The 22518-nt window shown below is 35.0% G+C and overlaps 1 protein-coding gene across 1 annotated transcript; it reads left to right on the top strand.

The window, feature by feature from the left end:
• The first annotated feature begins 11211 nt into the window (after positions 1-11211).
• LOC108473570 (nuclear transport factor 2-like) lies at positions 11212-16699 on the top strand. The gene is made up of 10 exons (XM_017775228.2): positions 11212-11505; positions 11867-11937; positions 12037-12174; positions 12634-12922; positions 13010-13233; positions 13360-13543; positions 13694-13815; positions 13891-13950; positions 15590-15653; positions 16056-16699. Exons 2-10 carry the CDS (start codon positions 11881-11883, stop codon positions 16325-16327), a joined length of 1410 nt encoding a protein of 469 aa, XP_017630717.1. The 5' UTR covers positions 11212-11505; positions 11867-11880; the 3' UTR covers positions 16328-16699.
• Positions 16700-22518: the final 5819 nt, after the last annotated feature.

Below are 22518 nucleotides of genomic sequence, written 5' to 3'. Positions count from 1 at the left end.
ATTGTTGAAGTTAAACCCTTAAAGGGTTTTATGGAAGAGGTGGAGAACTTGTTTATTGAAAGTTCGCGATGAAGAACTTGTTCATTGAGAATTTGTGTCAAGGTGGAGATTGTTAGAATTAAGTGACCGAAATTCTTATTTAAATAAAATACGATAGAAAATAAAATAAAAGTAAAATCCATATAGAACTAGACTTCTTTTATTTTATTTTAGAATAAGGTTTTTAAACCTTATTAAACTTCATCTATTTTATATTGATTAGGATAAGGTGTTCAATCCTACTAGAATATGACTTTACAAGCCTATAAATAGACATAGTCTATTCCTATTGTATTGATTCAATTTTTCGACATAGTGAATTTTTTTCTCCTCTGCCCGTGGTTTTTTCCGGAAAGGGTTTCCACGTAAAATTTTTGTGCTCTTTATTTTTTATTATTTTATTTTATTTTATTTTTCACAAATTCCACTCAAAAAATTTCCAAATTGAATTAAGATAATAAAATGTAACTAAATTTTTTTTCACCCTGTTCAACTTAATCTGGTCAAATGATTATCCGTATGTTTAAAAGCCCTAAACAGGAGCACTGCTATAAGCATAGTTTTAACTTTGGTTCACTTGTCAGATTTGGGTCATGGGTTTTGACTGCTTCATTTTGCATGTAGTCAAAAGAAAAAAAAACTAGAGAAAATAAAACTTCTGTTGCCGTTGAGCTGTTACACACAATATAAGCGGTAAAAGAAGGGTTAGTTTTGGCCATCTAAGCCCAATATTTAACCCAATCCCTCTTTATGGGGAACCTATTCTTGTCTTTCTTTTCTACTCATTATAAAAAAAATTAAAGAATTAGATTTATTTACCATATAAATACTAAGTTCTGCCACTAATATAATAGAAAAGTGGTTAAGAAATGATTAACATTTCCAAAGATCAAGATTGTTGTCATCATCTCTAATTAATATATATACAAAAATAAGATTTTCAATTTGATTAATTTCGGTTGTTTTTTATTTTATTTTATAATATGTAGGTATAAGGGGCTCTTTCAAACTCTATCTTTTGATGCAACTGTTCATTCATATGGAAGTCATTATCACGGGTTTGGCCTGAAGTTGTGGGTAATGTTTTTTGGTTCATTGGCAATAGCCGTATGACGAATTTTTGGAATGATGTCTGGGTTAGGCAAATGGGTCATTTGCAAGATATTCTTGGAAGATCAGATCAACCTGATAACACATTGCGCTTTTGTGACTTAGTGACTGAGAATGGTCTTTGAGATTGGGATCGTCTTACTAATCTCATTCCACGCCCTATTATTCAACAGGTAGTAGTGATCATACCCCCATCTGATGTTGTAGGACAAGATTGCTTAGTTTGGAAATTGATGGTTTCTCATTATCTGCGACTTATGAGGATCTCTTTAGTCAAGTTTCTGATAATGCTGCTATTTGGAAGATGATTTGGAAAGTTCTGGCGCCTCAAAGGCTACATGTTTTCTTATGGCTTTTATGCCATGATAGATTATTGACAAATAATGAAAGAAGACGTAGGCATATGACAGATGATGGTCTTTGTCCTTTGTGTATTGATAGTTTGGAGACAGGATTCATGCTTTTTGAGATTGCGCTTTTGCTAAGACTGTATGGCGAATAGTGGTTCCTCGATAAGCCCATAATATTTTCTTTTCTTTGTCAATGAAGGAATGGTTAGTTTGGAACTTGCAGGATAAATGTAATATTCACTGTGAAGAAATGGAGTGGCAAACACTGTTTGTAATCTTGTGTTGGATACTTTGGAAGAGTAGAAACGAGTGTGTGTTCTCTAATAGTCACAGGAATATCGGGGCTATTGTGGATATTGGCTACATGTGTAACAGCTCGTTTTTAGTGAAATCGGAACAGTAGTTTTAGGACCACAAATTTAAAGTAAAAAAATAATTTATTTTAATATTATTTTATGATCTACAGTATGATAGAAGTATCATATGGAAATTTCATTAAGAAATTTTACTGTTTACATGTTTAATGTGATAAAAAGGACCAAATTGCATGAAGTGCAAAAGTTGAATTCTAGTAGCTAAAAGTACCAAATAGCTATGGAATTTAAAATTTAAGGTCCTTATATGACAAATAGACCATTTAGAGGAGTTAGTAGATAAGGTTGATTATTCATCATTGGAAATTGAAGAAATATTAAGGTTAACTTTGGAAAGATGATAAAATAATGATGATAAATGAAATAAATAATTAAATGAATATCATTTTCATCATTTTTCCTAAAACAAAAACATGGAAACCCTGGCATGGAAGTTGAGTTCTAGCAAACTTATCTGGCTTAATTAGGAATGTATTATTGTCCCGTTTTTAATGATTTTTATGTTTCTGAGGTCGTAATAGCTTAATCTAGCTATCTCGGGGATTAATTCGTAAAGTCGTTAAAGTATTAGGGTTTTTCCATGCATGAGTGTGCTTTAATTATGAAGTTTTATGATAGAAAATGAAAGGTTGTTGTTAGATAAACAACTTTTGTAAAGAGAATTTTGATGAAATTATAATTTAGGGACTAAATTGAAAATATGATAAATTCATGGGAAATTTTTTAATTTTATGAAATTCATGGGTTGCTATTATTATATATGAAAATCGGCTAGGCTTGAAATAATGATTAAATCGTATAAATTTCATTTTCCGAGCCTAAGGACTAAATCATAATTAATTAAAAGTATAGGGGTAAAATAGTAATTTTCTCAAATATGTGTATTGGATTGGATTGGATTGAATTGAATATGAATTGTATTAAATTAAGTTAAATTTATTTGTATAGATCCGGATAGACCTAGTACGGAATTGGATCGAGGAAAAGAAAAAGTATCAGATTAGTAGCTTACAAATCTACGTATACTTGTTGAGGTAAGTTCGTGTAACTAAATTGTATATTTGTATGATTTGAATTGAATATTGTTGTGTGTGTTATTTGTATAAAATGCCATGTATATTATTGATCATATATCTGACAAATACAAAATCTTGTTTGAACCTCAGGAATTCGATGCATATAAATGACATGTCATTAGGGTTCCCGGATTGGTTATGGTCCTGCATGTGTTGTGGACACACCACAACTCTTATGAGCATTCCGATATTTGGCTCTCACGAGCTTCCTAATTAATGGATCTTTTGAGCTTCTCGATATACAACTCGATTGAGCTTCCAATTATATAGCTCACATGAGCTTCCCGTTACATGGCTCGAAAGAGCTTTTCGTTTACATGCTCGTATGGGCATACCTGTATATGAATTGACAGATTATAGATTTGTACACCTTGCGTGTACTACCCGTGTATCCAACAATATTTTAAATGGTTCAATGGGCTAAGTTCTGATATGATATAATATAAGTTTGAAACAAAGTATTGCCCGTATATACATGAAGTACATGGAAATGATATTACTTGATATACTGAAGCATGAAATTATTGTTACATGTATATGAAAATTGCTTGATGACTTTGTTCATCCATGATGATGGGCTATTATAGATGCTTAAATGACTAACGTGTTGAAGATATGTGTTAGGCTTTTGGCCAAGTTGATTGGAATATGTTATGTATGCTTACCTTAAATGTAATTGAATGGTAAGTTAGTTTCTGTGTTATACGTGTAACGGCCCGTTTTCAGTGAAATCAGGACAGTGGTTTCGAGACCACAAATTCGAGGTCATAAAAATTTTATTTTTTATATTATTTTAATATCAACAGCATGTTATAATTATAGTATAAAAATTTCGTTAACAAATTTTACAATTTGTATGCTCAATTTATGAAATAGGACTAAATCGCATAAAGTACAAAAGTTGTGTTCTACTAGCTAAAGGTGTTAAATAGCTATAGAAATTTAAAGTACTTATTGAGTAACTAGATCACTAACTGAGTTTGTGGGTGTACATGGAGTATAATCATGAAATTTGTAATGTTAGGTTGGCATTAGGTAATTAAAAGATAAAATAATAAAAACAAAATTTACCTACCCATTTGCTTCATCTTCTCCATCAAAATTTCAGCAAAGTACGGGCTTTTGAAGATTAAAATTTCAGCCACTTAGTTCCCTTGCATGTAAGTGATTCTTTGACCCATTTTTGTTTATTTTTATGTTTTTAGAACCATTGTATCTTGATCTAGCTAAATGGAGGATTAATTTGCAATATGGTTGAAAGTATAGGGTTTTTTGATGAGATATTTTTAATTGTTCTTGAATTTTAATGGAATAAAATGAATCTTAGTTGTTAAATAAACAACTTTTGTTAAGTAAGTTTTGTTGAAATTGTCAATTAGGGGCTAAATTGAGAAAAGTAAAAATTATGTGTTAAATATTTGAAATTGGGAATTATATGGGCTGCTATGAGCACCTATAAAATTTGGCTAGGCTTGGGTATAGATAAATTTTCATGAATTTCATTTTTACGAGCTTAGAGACTAATTTGTAATGAAGTCAATGTTTAGCGGCAAAATGGTAATTTTGCCATAACATGAAATTGGATTGAATTGATTAGAATAAGTATTAAATTTATTAAATTTAATTATATATAGATCAAGAAAAGCCACGTTCGGATTAAGATCGGGGGAAAGACAAAGTAATGGATTAATCAGTCGATTGTCTCTGTACTAATTCGAGGTAAGTTCATATGTTTAATAAGTGTAACACTCCCAGCCCTTATCCGTTGCTGGAATAGGGTTACGGAGCATTACCAGACTTTTTAGATCAAATACAAATATTTCCTAATCATCTAGCATTTACATCATAACTTAATTATATTGTCCCTCTTTTGAGCCATCGAGGCTTAAAATATATGTTAGAAATAAATCGGGACTAAACCGGGTACTCTGGGAATTTTTCTGAAATTTCAAAAATTTTCCTAGATACAGGGCACACACGCCCGTGTGTTCAAGGGATACACCGTGTGACCATAGGACACGCCCGTGCTGCAAGCCGTGTCTGATCCCGTGTAACTCTCTGACTTAAGCCACACGGCCAGCCACATGCTTGTGTGCTAGGCCGTATGCCTCACACAGCTGAGACACATGCCCGTGTCTGTGCCTGTGTGAAATTAGCTGGGCATTTTGTTTTGAAAATTTAAAGTTATAGGGGTCATAGGGCCAAACCACACACCTATATGTTTACCGTATGTCTCGCATGGTCCAGTCACACGCCCATGTGCCTGGCCGTGTAGACTCAAAATGAGCCTTAAGCATCAAGTTTATCATCCCCTGCAATTTTGAACACCAATCAACTCAAAAACCATTTATTCAACCAATCCAAAACACATCCAAAAACATCTAAAACATGTTAAAACAATCAATCCAATGACCTAACCAGCTTACCCTCATAAGTACTTCACATATAATATCCAAATCAATCTAAATAAACACCATTCAAGCCAATTCTAAATTCATGCCAATTTCAACCTAAATTTGTCTATAACATACTCACTTATGCATCAAATCAAACATTTCATATTAGACCTCAACATAACACATATATTCTTGTATATAAGCAATCAATATCATTTTACAATATCATTTACATTCATTTCCCAAAATGATAAAAATAAGACATCATAGGTACATGCCATTACCAAAAAGAAATATAATTCACCACGTTTGAGTTTGGGATCTCGGATGGATGCTGAATTGGCAATACGACTTTATCTATCCTGCGCACAGAAAACAACCGTACGCTGAGTATAAACTCAGTGGTATTTCTATAATCAGAATACTTTAAAGTAAAATAAATAAACAAGCGCATTAAATCATACAAAACCTTAATCATACTACTAATCAATTTATAGACAAAACATTTATAATTCATTCAATTCTTATCAATTGCTATCCTAGGTAGCTTTTCACAATATCAACACATATTACTTGAACCATAATATTGATCATTCATATTCAATTCACAAATACTCGATTCATGTGTCTCTATCTATATCTCATTTCATCATTCAATATCAATCATAACATTGTTTATTTCAATAACCTCTATTAACATGACTCGGACTCGGACGGATACACGGATCCAACCAAAACACACCAGTTTGGCACCCAGTGCCTCATCGGATAAATCGAAGTAATAGATTGACACCTAGTGTCTCATCGGCCATGCCGAAGTAAGTTGGTACCCAGTACTTCATCAAATTTATCCAAAGTAATAAATTGACACCCAGTGTCTCATCGACTCGAAGTCGAAGTATCCCTGAACTCTTTCAATCCTATGGCATGCCAACTATATCCAACTTAGTCCGATATAGTTAATAGGGTTTCAATTCACTTTTCAAGTATAACAATATTCAATGTTTAATTTCCACAATAATCACATATTCATATCAATTTCATCACACACCAAATCAATCCATCTCAATTGTAAACACAATAAGTCTCACCTTCCATACTTACCATATACAAGAAATAAAAGTATAATAATTTTAATAATTAAATTTAGATTATAAAAATACAAACCGTAATTTTCTGAGCTACTCCTCGTTGACTTTTTCTTTTACCTTCTTTGCTGAATTTTCTGGCACAACGTTAGCTACGGAAATTGAAACAATGAAAAATCATCAATAGACACAATTTCACATTGAATATTTAATTTTTTATTCAACTTTTACCTAAATTGCAATTTAGTCCCTAAATCGAGACTAACTTTATTTCTTCAAAACTAAATCTATATTTTCATTCAATTCCCACTTTAGACTAAATTCAACTCTCTAATTTCACTTAAATCCCTAAATTTCAAAATTTTCTCAATTTAGTCCCTATAACTCAAAACTTATACTTTATTTTACAATTCAATCTCTTTTTCATTTCTAACTTAAAATTCTATCAATTTAGTCCCAAATACTTAAATTATTCAACATGAACAACATCTAAAAATTCAATATTTTTCAAATTTTCAACATAGATTAAGTAGTATTTAATATTAGGATTCTAAAAACATAAAATTTACAAGAAAATGGACTAAATTGACTAACCAATTTGAGCTTGAACCTTTGAAATCCCTAAATTTCTCCTTCTTTTCTTTCTCTTTTTCTTTTCTCCCTTTTTCTCTCCTATTCGCTTTCTATTCTTTCTTTTCTATTTCATTTTCTATTCTCATTTCTTTATTTATTTGTTTCATTCATTTATTTAATTATACTAATATAATATAATAATATAATAATATAGTAATAATTACTTAAATAATAAGTAAATATATATAATATAATTTAATATAGGAATTTTGTTTTAACACATGTCATCATATACACCATCCACTTGTCAATTTAGGTTTAATTGCTTATTTAGTCCCTTCACTTTTCTCTAATCTATCATTAAACTTTCTTCCTTTATTTAATTTAATCCTTACACCTAATTACCCTTAATTCAAGCTAATTCACCTAGCCAAAACCTAATTAATCACACAACTAACTTGTAAATATTTTTAATAAATATTTACAAATCCGTTTTACGAAAACAGAGACCCAAAAATACATTTTTCGGTACTTGTGAGTATCGGATCCTTACAATAAGCATTAAATTATATGTGTTTTAAATGCTTAAGTAGTATAATTGTGATGATATGACACCACAGAAGTTATTGACGAGGCATCGACAATGTATGAATCCCAGTTAAACCTTAGGAATAGATAAAATACAAATGACATGTCATTAGAGGTTACCATGTTTTTGGGTGCTGGTCTCGCACGTCTTACCAGTGGCTGAGTTTTTCGGCATGTGTTGCGGATACTTTACAGCTTGTGTGAGCAGCACCATGTAGCTATGTCTTGACTTACAGCTTGTGTGAGTAGACCCATTGATGGCTCGAGAGTGAGTATCTCTATATGAGATATGACATAGAGGTGGTTTTGACAATGTATTGGCACTTAGTGTGCGAGATACCTGAGTATCCGATAGTATTCCAATTGGTTCAACGGATATAGTGATTATACGAGGTTATACGAGTTCAATATGAACTAGTACAGGTATTCGTGTGTAATATGGAAAGTAATTTAAATTGTTAAATTCATATATGGCTAACATGATTGTGCTTATGTGTTTGGCTTAAGGCCAATTAGAAATTTCCTACGTTTTAATTATGCTTATCTAAATTATGGATGAATGGTAAGTTATATTTTAGTAAAACGAACTTACTAAGCTTAATTGCTTTCTCTGTTTATTTTCCGTAATTTACAGTATTTCGGAAGCTCGCTCGGTTCGAAAGTTCGCTCGATTTGGAAGTCGTTGGAGATTGCGTCACACTATCAAACAACCATTTTGGTACTTTAGACTTTATATTTTGGGCTAAATGACATGTAAAGGTATTTTTGGCTATTATGGCCTATATGTCTTGTTGAGTTTTGGCCATTTGATTTGGCTTCTAAATTGGTCATATATTTTAGTATGTATATATATATATATAAATGGCCTTATGATATGTGGTATGTAATTGCTATATGAATGCCGTGCTTGCGCAAATGTGTTTTGGTACTAAATGGTTGGAATTGAGATGAGTATGCATGCTAGGCTTTAGGCATAATGTCTCATATATGTATTTGACCATCTAGGTAGACTTTGGAAGTATGTTTGATATGTGTTAAAGTGGTCAAGTGAATGTGCTTATGGATATCATGTTGTATGTGTGGATATTACATGTTATAAACTTGATATTGGTTGGTTTTGAATGCTTATTTATGCCTTGGTTATGTGCAAATTGATGTGTATAGGTTGATACCAATGTGGGTGAGGAATATGGCCTGGAAAATAGCCTATTTTTGTCCACACGGGCGTGTGTCCCTGGTACTTCTATAAAAACCAAGTTAGTAGCTTCACACGGCCTAGCACACGGACATGTGGCTTGGCCATATGACACAAGTCAATATACCCTTCAGTTTTCACACAGCTTAGCACATGGCCTGGCATACGAGTGTGTGAGGCCATTTTGAAGGGTACACGGCTTGGCACATAGGTGTGTGGTTGGTTGTGTGACCCAAGTCAGTGAGTTACATAAGGTTGGACACGGGCTGGGACACAACTGTGTGACCCCATTTCGAATGCCTACACGGCTTGAGACACGGGCGTGTCTCTTGGCCATGTGAGACACACGGCCTGGCCACACGGGCGTGTGTCACCTACACTTTGAAAATTTTCAATATTTTTTTTTAAAAATTCCTTGAGTACTTGGTTTAGTCTCAAACCACTTTCAATATCTATTTGAGGCCTCGAGGGCTCGTATTAGAGATTGTATGAATGTTTTTGAGTGGTTTTTGATTTGAATGGTATTTGATTATGAAATGTTTGATTATATAAGTTATAAGTATAGTAATGCTCTGTAACCCTGCTCTAGCATCAGATACAGGTTAGGGGTGTTACAATACAAACTTACTAAGCTTAAATACTTACTCTGTTTTATTTTCCCTGTTTTATAGTAACTCGGAAGCTCATTTTGATTGGAAGCTGGTCAGATTTGATTCACATTATCCATCGACCTTTTTGGTAATAATAGCATGAATGTTGGCATAAAATTATCTTGTTGAGACTAGCCATTAGAGTGACTTGTGTTTAATATATTTTGACATGTATATATATGGCCTTATCATGATTAATGTGTGTTTGGTATAGTTGAATGATGAAATATTTATAAGCATATTGAAGATTGGTTTGAGATAGTATGTTTGGTACAAATATGCATATATGTGTATTTTGTTAATTTGGTAAGTTTGGATACTTGGATATATGTGGTGATATGTCAAGTATAAAACTTGATTTTGGCTTGATTTGAATATGTCCAAAAATGTTGAGATAAGTTGATGACAAGTTGGGTGAGAAATGTGGCTTGAAAATGACCTATTTTTGTCCACACGGGCAGAGACACAGCTGTGTGTCCTCTGTATCTTATTAAAATTGCAAGTTACTATGCTCACACGGCCTAGTACACAGGCGTGTGGCTTGGCCGTGTGATTCAAGTCAGAGAGTTACACAGGTATGAACATGAGCTGGGATACGGTCATGTACCCCTATTCCAAATGCCCACACGGACGTGTGCCCTCAGCAAATTTGAAAATTTTTAATGTTTTCTAAAAAATTCCTTAAGTACTCGATTTAGTTCTGACTTGTTTCTAATGTGTATTTTGGGCCTTGAGGGCTCACATAAGGGACATTATGCTTGATTTCGATTGGTTTCTGATATGAATGCTATATGATATGAAATATTTGTTTATTTATTCTGTAAATTTCGGTAATGCTCTGTAACCTTGTTCCGGCGACGGATACGGGTTAAGGGTGTTACAACATGTGGGCTAAGAGTTATTGGGATTTGTATGTGCAGATGAAATCCTTGGGGACCATGATGAGTCTTTCGAGTTGGACTCCTCCTACAACGGGTTGGATTCCGGAGACGGATACGGGTTAAGGGTGTTACAACATGTAGGCTAAGAGTTATCGAGATTTGTATATGCAGATGAAATCCTTGGGGACCATGATGAGTCTTTCGAGTTGGACTCCTCCTGTAACGGGTTGGATAAAACTCAATTCTAATGGAGCTATGTCGAATTTGGAATGAAGGGCTTTTATTGGGGGTGTTTTTAGAGATTTAAATGCAAATTGATTATGTGGCTATGCGATGAGTTTCGGTCACGAGTCAGCCTTTAAAGTTGAAACAAGAGCGATGTTGGAAGGGTTATTCTTAGCTTGGGATAAGGGTTTCGAAAAGTTGAAGTTGAGTGTGATAATGCCTTATTGGTTGAATTACTTTTGTCTGGTGGATGAGCTAATAGTAGTTTAGTGGAATTGTGGCTGTTAGATCAAGTTTTGTGTCGGAAATGGGTGATTCGTATTCGACATATCTCGAGAACTCTTAATAGTGTTGCTGATCACATGACTAAGTATGCTAATACAAGTAGCTCTTTGATATGTTTTTTTAGATCCCGATCGGCTTTGGTTATTAACTTATTGGGAAGATATCGCAACATGTCTTTTTACTCTTGATTATGGTTTTATCTAATATAATCGCTTAATGCTGTCCTTTTCTACGGAAAAAAAAACTTTATTTATTTTAAGTTAAATCAATTAATCGTTTTTCTCACTCTAATTATTTAAAAATAATTAAATTATTAGTTAAATGGATTAATTTTTGGAGAAATCAAAATAAAGAGTAAGAATACAAAAGCCAATATGCTTTTTTAACTCTTTTTTATTTTTATTTTCCTTCCGGAGTATAAATATAAAAAATTCCGGTGCAGAGGAGTGCTCTCTTGCTCCTCGGTCTGTCTGCGGCTCTTCAACCTCATAAAAAACCCTAAAACCCGCCAAACAACCCCCACAAAAGAGGGGTGAGAGTGAGAGAAAGATTAATCAGAACATAAGAAGAAGCCATCTGAATTCAAATCCAAATAAGGAAAATCATAACCTAATAGTCTCTTCTCTCTCACCTCTCTTTTCTTTTTGTTCTTGCGATAAGAATCTAAAAGCTCAGGTAAACTATCGCAAATTTAAACTTTTTTATTTTTATTTCTTGTTTGGTTGCTTTAATGTATATATCTTAGATTAAAGACGATTTTTGGGTTAGGCGAAACAAAAGATGCTTAAATTTTCCCAGGAATATGATTATGCTGAATTTTAACTGTAAACTTACTGTTTCGTGGATCTCGTGGTTCTGTTTGTTTTAGCGGAAAGTTTTCCTATGATATACTCACTTGTTCAGCAGGTATAAGTTGGAATTCTTCGTGGTTATTTACTGGGGAAAAAGATTTATGCCTTTGGACATTTGGTCGGGGTTAGATATTTGGGTTTAGGGTTTTGAGTAGTATTTTAATTTAGATTTTGTTGTTTTGCAGGCTTCAAATCGGCAATGGCATCTGTAGAACAACAAGTCCCTGCTGGAATTGCTACTCCTACTTCCGATGTTGTATGTTCCTCACCTGCCCTTTTTTTTTGTTGTGGGTCTATGTGTTTAGTGATTATTTTTTTTAAAGTTAAGTTTTGCTCTCCATTGTTGATGGTTTAGGTCGGTAATGCCTTTGTTCATCAATACTACCTTATCTTACATCAATCCCCTGAGTTGGTTCACCGGTTTTACCATGATAGCAGCAAACTTGGCCGCCCTGAAGAAAATGGCGGCATGAGTATTACAACTACCATGCAAGTGAGTTTTCTGTCTGTCACTCTGTCTCTTTCATGCATGTGTGTTTGTCCCGGTCAAACCTTTTAAATGTGCGTGTTCTGTAGTCATTATGTTTCTCTTCAAATTTTTCTGCAAACCATGTTTTTGCCCTTTTCAAAGCCATGTATTAGTAAGTCCAGGTTTACTTGGTTTGTAATGTAAAAACTTACTCTAGTTGTGGTTCTATTTGTGCAAAAATAGAAACCCAGGGCATGTACAACAATTGGACTTTTTTCTAAATGGCAAACTGTTCAATAATAGAAATTTCTAATTTTGGTTGCATAACCAACTTTGTTCTTCAACTTTTATACAGTTGGTTGTATTGGGGCTTAGAAACTTTTTTTTTTCATTCTCTGAAGTCTTGATGTAATTTCCAGATATTTAATGCCTTAGAGGAGTCAAAATGATAGGTCTGAAATTGTGCTTCATTTTGTGGACCAGGCCATCAATGAGAAGATACTCTCACTTGGTTATGGAGAATTCACTGCAGAAATAACAACTGTAGACGCACAAGACTCTCACAATGGAGGAGTACTTGTTCTTGTGACTGGGTATTTAACTGGAAAGGACAAAGTGAAGAGGAAATTCACTCAGAGTTTCTTCTTGGCACCTCAAGACAAGGGCTATTTCGTTTTAAATGATGTTTTTAGATTCGTCGATGATACGAAACATCAACCTGGGGGCCAGGACCCAGTTAATGGTTTTGAGGCTTCTCTTACTCCTGAGCAAGGTAATCTGAAATCCAGAGTCTGCGACTGACTCCTGACATAGAGAATTATAATGATGTTCTCCTATTGATATTCATATTTGACTGCAGGCCATTCTCCTGTTCCAGAGAATCACATTGGGCAACCGGCTGCATTGCCTGAAGAATGTAATGGACCAGAAGTGTACAATCCTTCCGAGAATGGAGATGGCTCTATTGAGGAAGAGGAATCACCAGTGGCTGAGGTTGTTGATGAGATTCCTGATGATTCAAAGATGGTTTCTGATTCTAAGCCCGAAATGGAGGAACTGCCAAAGAAGTCATATGCGTCTATTGTAAATACTGAGTACCATAATGCAGCTTATTAGACATCTAATAGTTTTGAGATTACTTGTTATTTTTCTTTTCATATATGGTCAGTTTTAAGATTACTGATTTAGCCTCATCTATCATTTCTGTAGTTAAAGGTTTTGAAAGAGAATGCAGTCCCTGTATCAGCACCTACACAATCCCCTGTGAAGTCTGCAGTTAAGAGCCAGGAGCATCCACGAATTGCTGCACCACCTTCTGCTCCAATGCCTGCCTCTGATGCTCAGGTTTCTAGCAACAATGTTACTGAAAATGGGAATAATCAAGATGCAGAGGGTATCCTTGTTTTTTTCATTATTGCATAGCTTTCAAATAGTTAGTGTGCCGTTTATTTGTTATTTGCATTATGTTGATTATTTTTTTTATTTTCGTATCAATGGACCATCACACATGATTTACTTGCATATTCCTTTTAATTGTGGACAGCTGAGGGTCCCTCTATCTATATCAAAGGTCTGCCTTTGAATGCTACACCTAGCATGCTGGAGATTGAATTTAAGAAGTTTGGACCTATTAAGAGTGGTGGTATTCAAGTTCGAAGTCAGAAGGTAGATGTTAGCTCATTTTTCAATGTATAATTTTGTGCATGCATAGTCAATTAACATTTTCTTTATTCACTACAGGGGTTCTGTTTTGGTTTTGTGGAATTTGAAATGGCAAGTTCTGTGCAAAGTGCTATAGAGGTATTTCAAGTTTTCTCAATTCCTGTGTTGACAGCTTTTCATTAGTTTTCATTTTTCAACATGGTGCTATTTGTTCCATTCTTTGGAGTTCATATCATAGTATGGCTGGTAACAGTTTTTGCACTAACCTTGCTTTGGTCAAGCATACATGTTTTGCTTCACAGCAAATGATAAGGCTTTTGGGTGGTGACAACTTTTGCACTAGAACTTGCTTTTGCCAAGCATAGATGTTTTCCTCCAGCTAATGATAATGCTTCTGTATTGATCTCTTGAAAATTTCTTAACTGAAGATATGAGTGCACCTAACTTTAAGTGAATGGCTGTTATTCTGTTAGAAAATGGACTTTAGAATTTATTAGAAATGAGGAAAAGGTGTTATTTTTAGATTTTGCTAGTAGATGAAGAGGGATTGGTAATTAGCTGCTTCTAGAGGAACACTGGTGCTGCATTGCTGTGAGTTCCTTTTCACTCGTATGATTTCATAACTGTCCACTTTGTGCCTCAGGAGACTTGTCCAATATAGACTAGTGCATGCTTTTGAGGTATGTAGGGAAGGTTGATCCATGTCCTCATATGCAGAAAGATTAGAAGCTTGGATGTGGAACAACTGTGGTGATTTAGGGAGACATGAAGATTAGGTTGTGGAACTAATTCAGTTGTTTTTTGTTGATAAGCAGTAGGAGCCTCTGTGGTGGAAGGCTAAAGGCTAAAGCATATGAGTTTATGGTAGGTCTGTTGGTAAGAGAAGTATTGTAGCAGTTCTCAAGTAATGGGGTTTAAAGTCCATTAAAGAATGATAGAACCTTGGTGGAACATTGGAGAAAGCCTGGAGTTAGCTAAATGATTAGGGGAATGGCTACAAGATTTCTAGGAATTCCTAAGCCATTGATCCTTTTCCCCATTATAGATTGAGACTTGTGAATTTTATTACCAACTGCTAATAGGTTTTGGATAAATGATCTGTGGCATTTCCATGTGATTACTTTTGTCAATTAACTTTCTGCTATACCTCAATTGTGAATTATGTAAGGTTTGGCAATGCTTCCATTCTAGTTGCTTCTTACGATCTCTACCCTGTATGGGACCTTTGAAGTAGCCTCTCATATTTGAAAAACAGCAGTATTGACCCTTCCTTTTTCTTTGACTTTGACATTTGCATTAAGCTCCCAATATAGGCGTTTTCAACCAATTTAGCCAATTCAAAATTGTAAAATGTCATGTTCCCTGTTTCGGATGTGGAGTTTTTTCAATTGTACATCTCTTGTGGAGTAATTAGTTTGGCTACTGAAGTTATCAAAAGGTTTTAGTGTTATTTTGGATAAATATCGGTTTTTTTGAAGTTATCTTCTGTTGTCTATATAATAGCGAAGGTGCATGTTAAATTTTATTTTTGCATAAAAGAATGCAAACATAAATGTTATGGTATTGGATCTTTATTTTTTGGTTTATGCTCACTTGATCTGTTTCAAGTTGGAGCTTAATTCATGATGTGATTTTTGACATGCCTCTCCTATAACCAAGAGTGCAATGTTACAAGACTCTGTTTATCTCCCAGCATTAGATGATTCTTTCCTGCTGCATTTATTAATTTCTTCTGTTCAGGTTTAAATGTTATGTTTATTTTTGAAATATCTTTCAGGCTGCGCCTATTAATATTGGTGGACGCAAAGCAGTTGTTGAAGAAAAGCGGTCTACCTCCCGAGGTAAGTTGGTTTTATTGTTAACTTCACTCAAAATCATATTAAATTATCTATACTATTTGGTAAAAGGTTACCATATGGAGTTATTGGCTGGAATATAGAGATCATTCACTTTAGCAATACAAGCCACTTCATGGTTGTTAGAGGAATTAGAAATGAGCTTCTGCTTTGCTCAACTATGATTATGTGAACAATGGAGCTGTCTTTTCATTGTGTCACATTTGAACTCTTTGGTTCTTGGCATCGGACTGATGTTTTCTTTTCTTGATTTGATGTAAATGGTCTAAAAGAAAAATAACTTTTGCAATTTATCCAGATTCCAGAGTTACTGAGTTAGTCAAGAACATGGACCCTAAACCTTTGGGTGAATATATGTTGCATGTTTTAAGACAGTTTCACTTACAGGGAACAAAGGGAAGTCTTCATCTGTTTCTGGGGCTGGATATAGAAATGAGGGAGCAAGGGGGCGTGGAAACTATGGTGGTGGAAGGGGTTATAGCCGGGGTGAATTTGGAAACAGGAGCAGCAATAGAGGAGGATATTCCAGCCGTGGAGGTGATGGATATCAGAGGGGTGAGCACATGGGGGGTAATGGTGGCCGTGTGAGCCGCTCTGGTGAAGCAACTTTTAATGCATCAACAAAGAATGTGGCACCAAGGGTATCTGCCCCTGCTTGAAGAAAGTAATCCAGAGGGGAGTAGTTAAAAGATAGCATGCAGTTTGTTTGTAGTAGTGATGTATCAAATTGTTGCGTAGCATTTAGTGGAAAGAACCGACTGCTTGGCAGAGGAGTGCATCTGAGATTTGTTTAGGTTTTTTTTTTCAACTTCCCCTTTTGTCCATTTTGTCATTCTATAAATATATAATAGGGGAGAGATTTTTACTGAAAGGTATGGTCTTTGCCTGGATAATAGATTAAATTCATGTTTTTAGTCCAACTGAAATGATTTGTCATTTTGGATCGTTTTTTGGAAGATGTAGGTGAATTAATAATAGTTCATGACTGCTTTCCTGGGTTTTTGGACTTAGAAAGCGCATCCATATAAAAATTTTGTTTGATAGATTGTCATTTTTGCATCGATCACCCTTGCGTAGCGGTTTACTTAACTAGATTGCTGATCTTCTGGAGTTGGAATATATTTTTGTGATCTAACCGTTTACTTCATTAATTTGTTTATAATGATGAACCCATCTAATGAACGCAGAGCGGTTGTAATTCGAAGTTCCAACAGTCGGAAAGGGAAAAGGAAAAACAAAAAAAGAGAAGTTCAAACAGTCAGAGGATAAGGTGAAAGTGCTATGCTAGTAGAGGAAAAAGGAAAACGCTACACTGTCGACTAACAGTAACATGGATCATTGTGTTTGCAGACTGATAATTTAAGAGCTTAAATATTGCAATTAATTGTAATTGCAACGGAAGAGTTCTAAATATAAAGTGATAAAAGTATGCAATCCCAAGGGTAGATTCTTTCAAGACGGGACCCCGGGGGAGGGGGAGCTACCTGCAGCAAGTCTATTCGAGATTCGAGATTTTACTAACTTGGTGAGAATGTGATAAATTGATCTTTGGGTACATCTTTGCTCGGGAAAAGGAATATCGTTGCTCGATGGAAGGGATTCAAAAAGCTATGGATACTCTTTTCTAACAACCTGCAAAAGATAAGGGCCAAATTGAGAGGAGGGTTTGAAAATATTTTGCTATATAAAGAGACTCTTTGGAGGCAGAAATCGAAGCGAATGGCTCATGGTTGGACGCCGCAATATCAAATGTTTTCGTAACCCAACCCTAGGAGAAAATTGAACAAGGTTAGAGCTCTTAAATTTGTCTGACGGTGAATGGTGCTATGACGACCGCATTTTTGAAGCTGAGGTCATTAGTTTCTTTTGTAATCTCAATTTCACCGAGAGTCATGTTAATAGGAGGTTCCTTTTGAGAGGCTATTTTCTGACTTTCTGTTTTCATCCGATATAGATTTACTGAGAGAAGGTGATGTCCGCATTGTTTGGCATGGTGCTATTGACAGCTCTTTAAATTGATGAATTTCATGCTCAGTTATTTCGAAGTCAGTGGGACATCATGGGAGATTTAGTTTATGATATGGTTTATCGAGTCTTTAATGGTAAGCAAGTAGACCATGAATTAAAAAGAAGATTTTATTAATCTTTAAAACAAAGTGAGTCTTGAATCGCTCTCACAATTCAAATTTATTAGCTTTTGCTTTATTTTTTATAAGATCATATTGAGTAGAGTGGTCAACAAATTACGATCAATTATGCCTAAGCTAATAACTCCTAATCAAGTCTACCTGGAGAAATATTACTAACAAAATCTTCATAGCTTAGGATGTGATCCACTTGATGAGAACAAGCAAGGGTCAAAACAAGTGGATGGCACTTAAAGTTAATCTAGAAAAAGCCTATAATCACATTAGGTGGGATTTTATTAAGGATTCGCTTATGGAGGTTGGTATTCTACAAGATTTGATAACTACCATTATGCATTATATTACGACCTTTTTAGCATGCATATCCTATGAAATGGGGCTCTTTTCTAATCTTTCACCCTAGCTCAGGGTGTTCGGCAAAGCTGTCCACTCTTTGCATATTTGTTTGTTCTTGAAATGAAGAGACTTGGACATGCTATTTATAAAGCAATGGCGAGTGGTAATTGGCAGCTCATCAAGCGTGTTAGAAGGGGACTGATAAACTCCCATTTATTCTTTCTAGATTTAATTTTTTGTAAAGTTGATTTGGATTAAACTAACATGCTTAACCGAACATTGGAGGAATTTGTTTATTTTTCAGGGCATAGGTGAGTGCGTACAAACTCGGGTGTTTTTTTTCCTCATAATACCAAAGGTAGTTTGGCAGAGGCTATTAGTAACCGATTGGGACATTGAGGGTTCTTAAAGGTAGATGATTTTGGTAAGTATAAGGGGGTTTGCATGGGGCTCCACAAGCCAAAAGCGGAAACTTGCTCCAGTCCCTTGAGGAAACTATTGTATGCCTTTGGGAATGGGGAATTAAGCAAGTTTGAGAACAAATAAAACTCTACCCTTAGGCTCGGCTATAATATTGTTGCAGATGAGGAAGCCTTTTGGGTAATGGTTCTATAGACCAAATATAATATTACCGGTAAACTATCTAGATGATCATTCTAAAGTTTATTTTTTTGTCAAATATAGTATTGCCGTTAGTAAGTGTTTATGTTTTGGTCACTGGTCAGTTGAAATCTAAACGAAAAGTTGATTAGGATGTCATGTATTAAAAAAAATTACACTTAAGAAAAATAAATAAATTTAAAATAGCCAAATGATGACGTTTCAATTAAAAAAAAGAAAACATTAAAAAAAATTGGGTAAAACATCGGAATAACTTTTTGGGGGGAATTTGAGAGTGATTTAGAACCCTAAACTATTGGAATCGATTGTTAATAGTAAATTTTTTTGAATGAAATTTGTATTTCGAGATAAAGTGAAGAGAGATTAGTATAGAAATCATCAATGGAGTGGAGTAACAATGTTTGAAGGGGATGCATCGGTTATATATGGTAAGTGTGAATTTCTTTTTAAAATTGGTGTGGTCATTTAGATATTGTTGAGTTTAGGGATTTTATATGTATAGAGTTTAGGGTTTGTAAAGTTAAAATTGATGAAACCCAGTTTCAATGTTTGTATTATTTGGGTATATTAGGTTTTGATTTTGGGTTATGCAAGTTGTTTCAAAATCCAGTTTGAATGTTTGTATTGTTTGGGTATACTAATTATTTTGGTTTGTTGTTTCATAATCACGTTGGAAAATTTTGAAACATAAAATTGACCCTCTTTGTATAGGTGACATTGTTGCTTTTGAGAGATTCCATATTTTTAGACTATAGTGTATGATAATTAGGTTTGATAGGTGGAATTGGGTGTGGTAGGAGACCATGAATTATAATGAATAAAAAGGGTTGTTTTTTAGATTGAAATTGTTTGTTTAGGGTAGTGTTAACTGTTGAGAAATTAAAATTGGTGAGTATCTAATAGTGACAATTGTTGCATGCCTTTATTTTAGATTAGCAAAAGGGATATGGGTAAAAACTATATGTTGGTTTTCACCAAACAATGTTGTTAGCAAATCGAGTCATAAGCACTTTTTGTCTAGTGTTCGATTTGATGCAAGATAATCGGTGGGGGGTTATAGTATCTGCTCTTTTAGTGACTTTATTTTACATTTTCATGATTTTGCATTATAAATGTTTGAGCAGACACCAAGGAAATATAGAATAAAATTTAAATTGTGATTCCCTAACCTGTTCCATTTGAAATATTGTTTAGATATATGTGTTAGAATAAGAATTTGGGCAACAGTTATTTAGCATGAAACCATTACTTCTTCACCACTAGGCGGACAACACAAAGCAAGAAAGAAGACTACAGATGAAGCCCCTACGACTCTTAAAAGATGGTGGAGAAAAAGCATGCACATGACTTGTAAGAAATGTAGAGGAAAAGGCCACAATGTTATTTAAGTGTCATGGGTTACGCATGGGAGCCCCCAACCATGGCACAATTATGTGATCCATCATGTTCAATGGAGGTTATTTGGTTCAACCAAATTGGCCCGTTACTTAGAGAGATTGAAAGCTCATATACAAAGTAAGACCAAGTCAAAGATATGCAATCTTAGAGATAACTTGTAATCTTAGAAGATATAATAAATGTAATCTTAGAGATATGATTCGTAGATAGCTTTTAATCCTAGCCATTGATGTATTTTAATCCGTACCATTGATTTTGGAGATGCTTAACTATAAATAGACGCCTCTCTCCCTCATTGTAAATAATTCATTGAGTAATAGAATTCCTGAGAGTATTCTCTCAAAACTTTCTCTTGTGTTCTTAGCTCTCCTCTTACTTTATTATTATATTTCAAATTATTCATCTTTGTTCTTTGTTGGTGCCTTAGAAGAATTTGGTTTGATCTTCAATTGCTGGGAGTTAGTTTGACTTAGGTGTTTTTGGAGAAAGAAAACTTCTAAGGTCACACGGATTGTGAGGCAAAAATCTAAGCCTGTGACAGTTGGTATCAGAGCTAAGGTTTTGAAGGCACCTTTGAAAGATGTCGAAAGAAGTTGCCGAATATGTTGAGCTAATGAAGACCCATGGAAGGGTTAGAAAAGCTAGTCGATCAAGAGACATGCTTTCGGCTTTGGAAGATCGGGTAGTGACTCTCAAGAAGTCCATAAGGGACGCCAAAGAGAGGCTTGATAAAGTTGAGTGGGGACTCACCTATGGGCTGCAATCTATGAAGGAACAGCTTAGGGACTATGTGTCAGAGTCTCTCGGTTCCATTGAGAACAAGCTGACCGATAGAGATGATACCCTAGAGGCTATGATGACGACTTTGAAAGAGGAGATTGCAGAGCTTAAGAGTGAACTCACAATCTACAAGGCTGCTTTGGGCAATTGAGGGTTAGTTGTTGCACTCAAATTGAGTATGGATGTTCCCAAGCCCAAAGAATTCAAGGGGATAAGGTTCGCAAGAGATGTGGACAATTTCCTGTAGGGAGTGGAGCAATACTTCCGTGCCAAAGGCATCATGGACAATGCCACTAAGGTAAATACTGCTGCTATGTATTTCACCAATGTTGCTTCGTTGTGGTGGTGTCATAGGTCCACAAACATGAAACGTGGTGAGACCGAAATTGGGACTTGGGAGGAGTTTCCAGAGTGAGCTCAAAGCACAGTTTTATTCGGAGCATGCCGAGGATGAAGCTCAGACAAAGTTACATCGACTTAAGCAAAAAGGCTCAGTGAGGGAGTATGTGCGGGAATTTCATGAACTTATGCATCAAATCTCGAAAATTAGCGAGAAAGAAACGTTCTTTTCCTTTATGGATAGATTGAAGCCATGGGCAAAGCAAGAGTTGCAACGCTGAGAAGTTCAATAATTTAAGCCATGTCTATAGTAGAATATTTTGTTGAGCTGGGCCCAAGAAAAGACAAGCTTGAACCTTCCAAGCCTAAATTCAAACTAAGAGGTAATGGTGGGGGAGACAAAGAAAAGTCTGCTAAAGATGGAGATGGTAAGGCTTAAAGGCTGTGGGATAGGAAGGAGAAGGGGCATTTAACTTGTTTACATTGTGATGGTCTATATATGATCAATGATTGTCTGAAAAATGCCGCTCTTTCTGCAATAGAAGCAAATGACGAGGAATATGAGGTACCAAAAATCTCAATTCGATACTGGGAGGTGTCAAAGACAAAATGAGTCTCGAGCTAATATTTGTAAACATCACTGTAGTGGGCAGAAGATTGAATGCACTTGTTGACATAGGTGCATTAGATTTTTTCATGTCCAAAGAGATTGCTCGTGATCTCGAGCTTAAAATAGAGAATGAATTAGTTTGGATCAAGACCGTCAATTCAAAAAGTGTTCAGATAGAGGGCGTGGCCAAAGTAATTGAGATCCAACTTGGCGAATGGGTTGGTAAATACACCATTAAGGTTATACCACTTGATGTCTTTGACTTTGTGGTTGGATTAAGCTTTCTTGATCGGATTAGCATGAATATTTTTCCTTTTGGTAGTTATATGGTGATATCGGACCCAAACCATTGATGTATGGTACAAATGAAAAGGAAATGAGGTATGGAAGGAAAAATATTATTGGAGGTCCAATTTTCCTAAGGAGTTTGTAGAGATGAAGCCTCCTACATAGCCACATTAAAGGTCGAAGAAGTCTTTTAGCCCGTTTGTGAAATTCTAAAAGAAGTGAGCCAGCTATTGCAGTCTTTCAGAGATGTGATGCTTGCCAAGTTGCCCAAAGAATTACCACCAAAGAGGGAGGTGGATCACATAATTGAGTTAATGCCCAATTTAGAGCC

The sequence above is a fragment of the Gossypium arboreum genome, chromosome 11 (assembly GCF_025698485.1).
Source record: "Gossypium arboreum isolate Shixiya-1 chromosome 11, ASM2569848v2, whole genome shotgun sequence".
NCBI classification, from domain to species: Eukaryota; Viridiplantae; Streptophyta; class Magnoliopsida; order Malvales; family Malvaceae; genus Gossypium; species Gossypium arboreum.
Note: the sequence above shows the minus strand (reverse complement) of the source record. Positions and strands in the feature narration are given on the sequence as shown.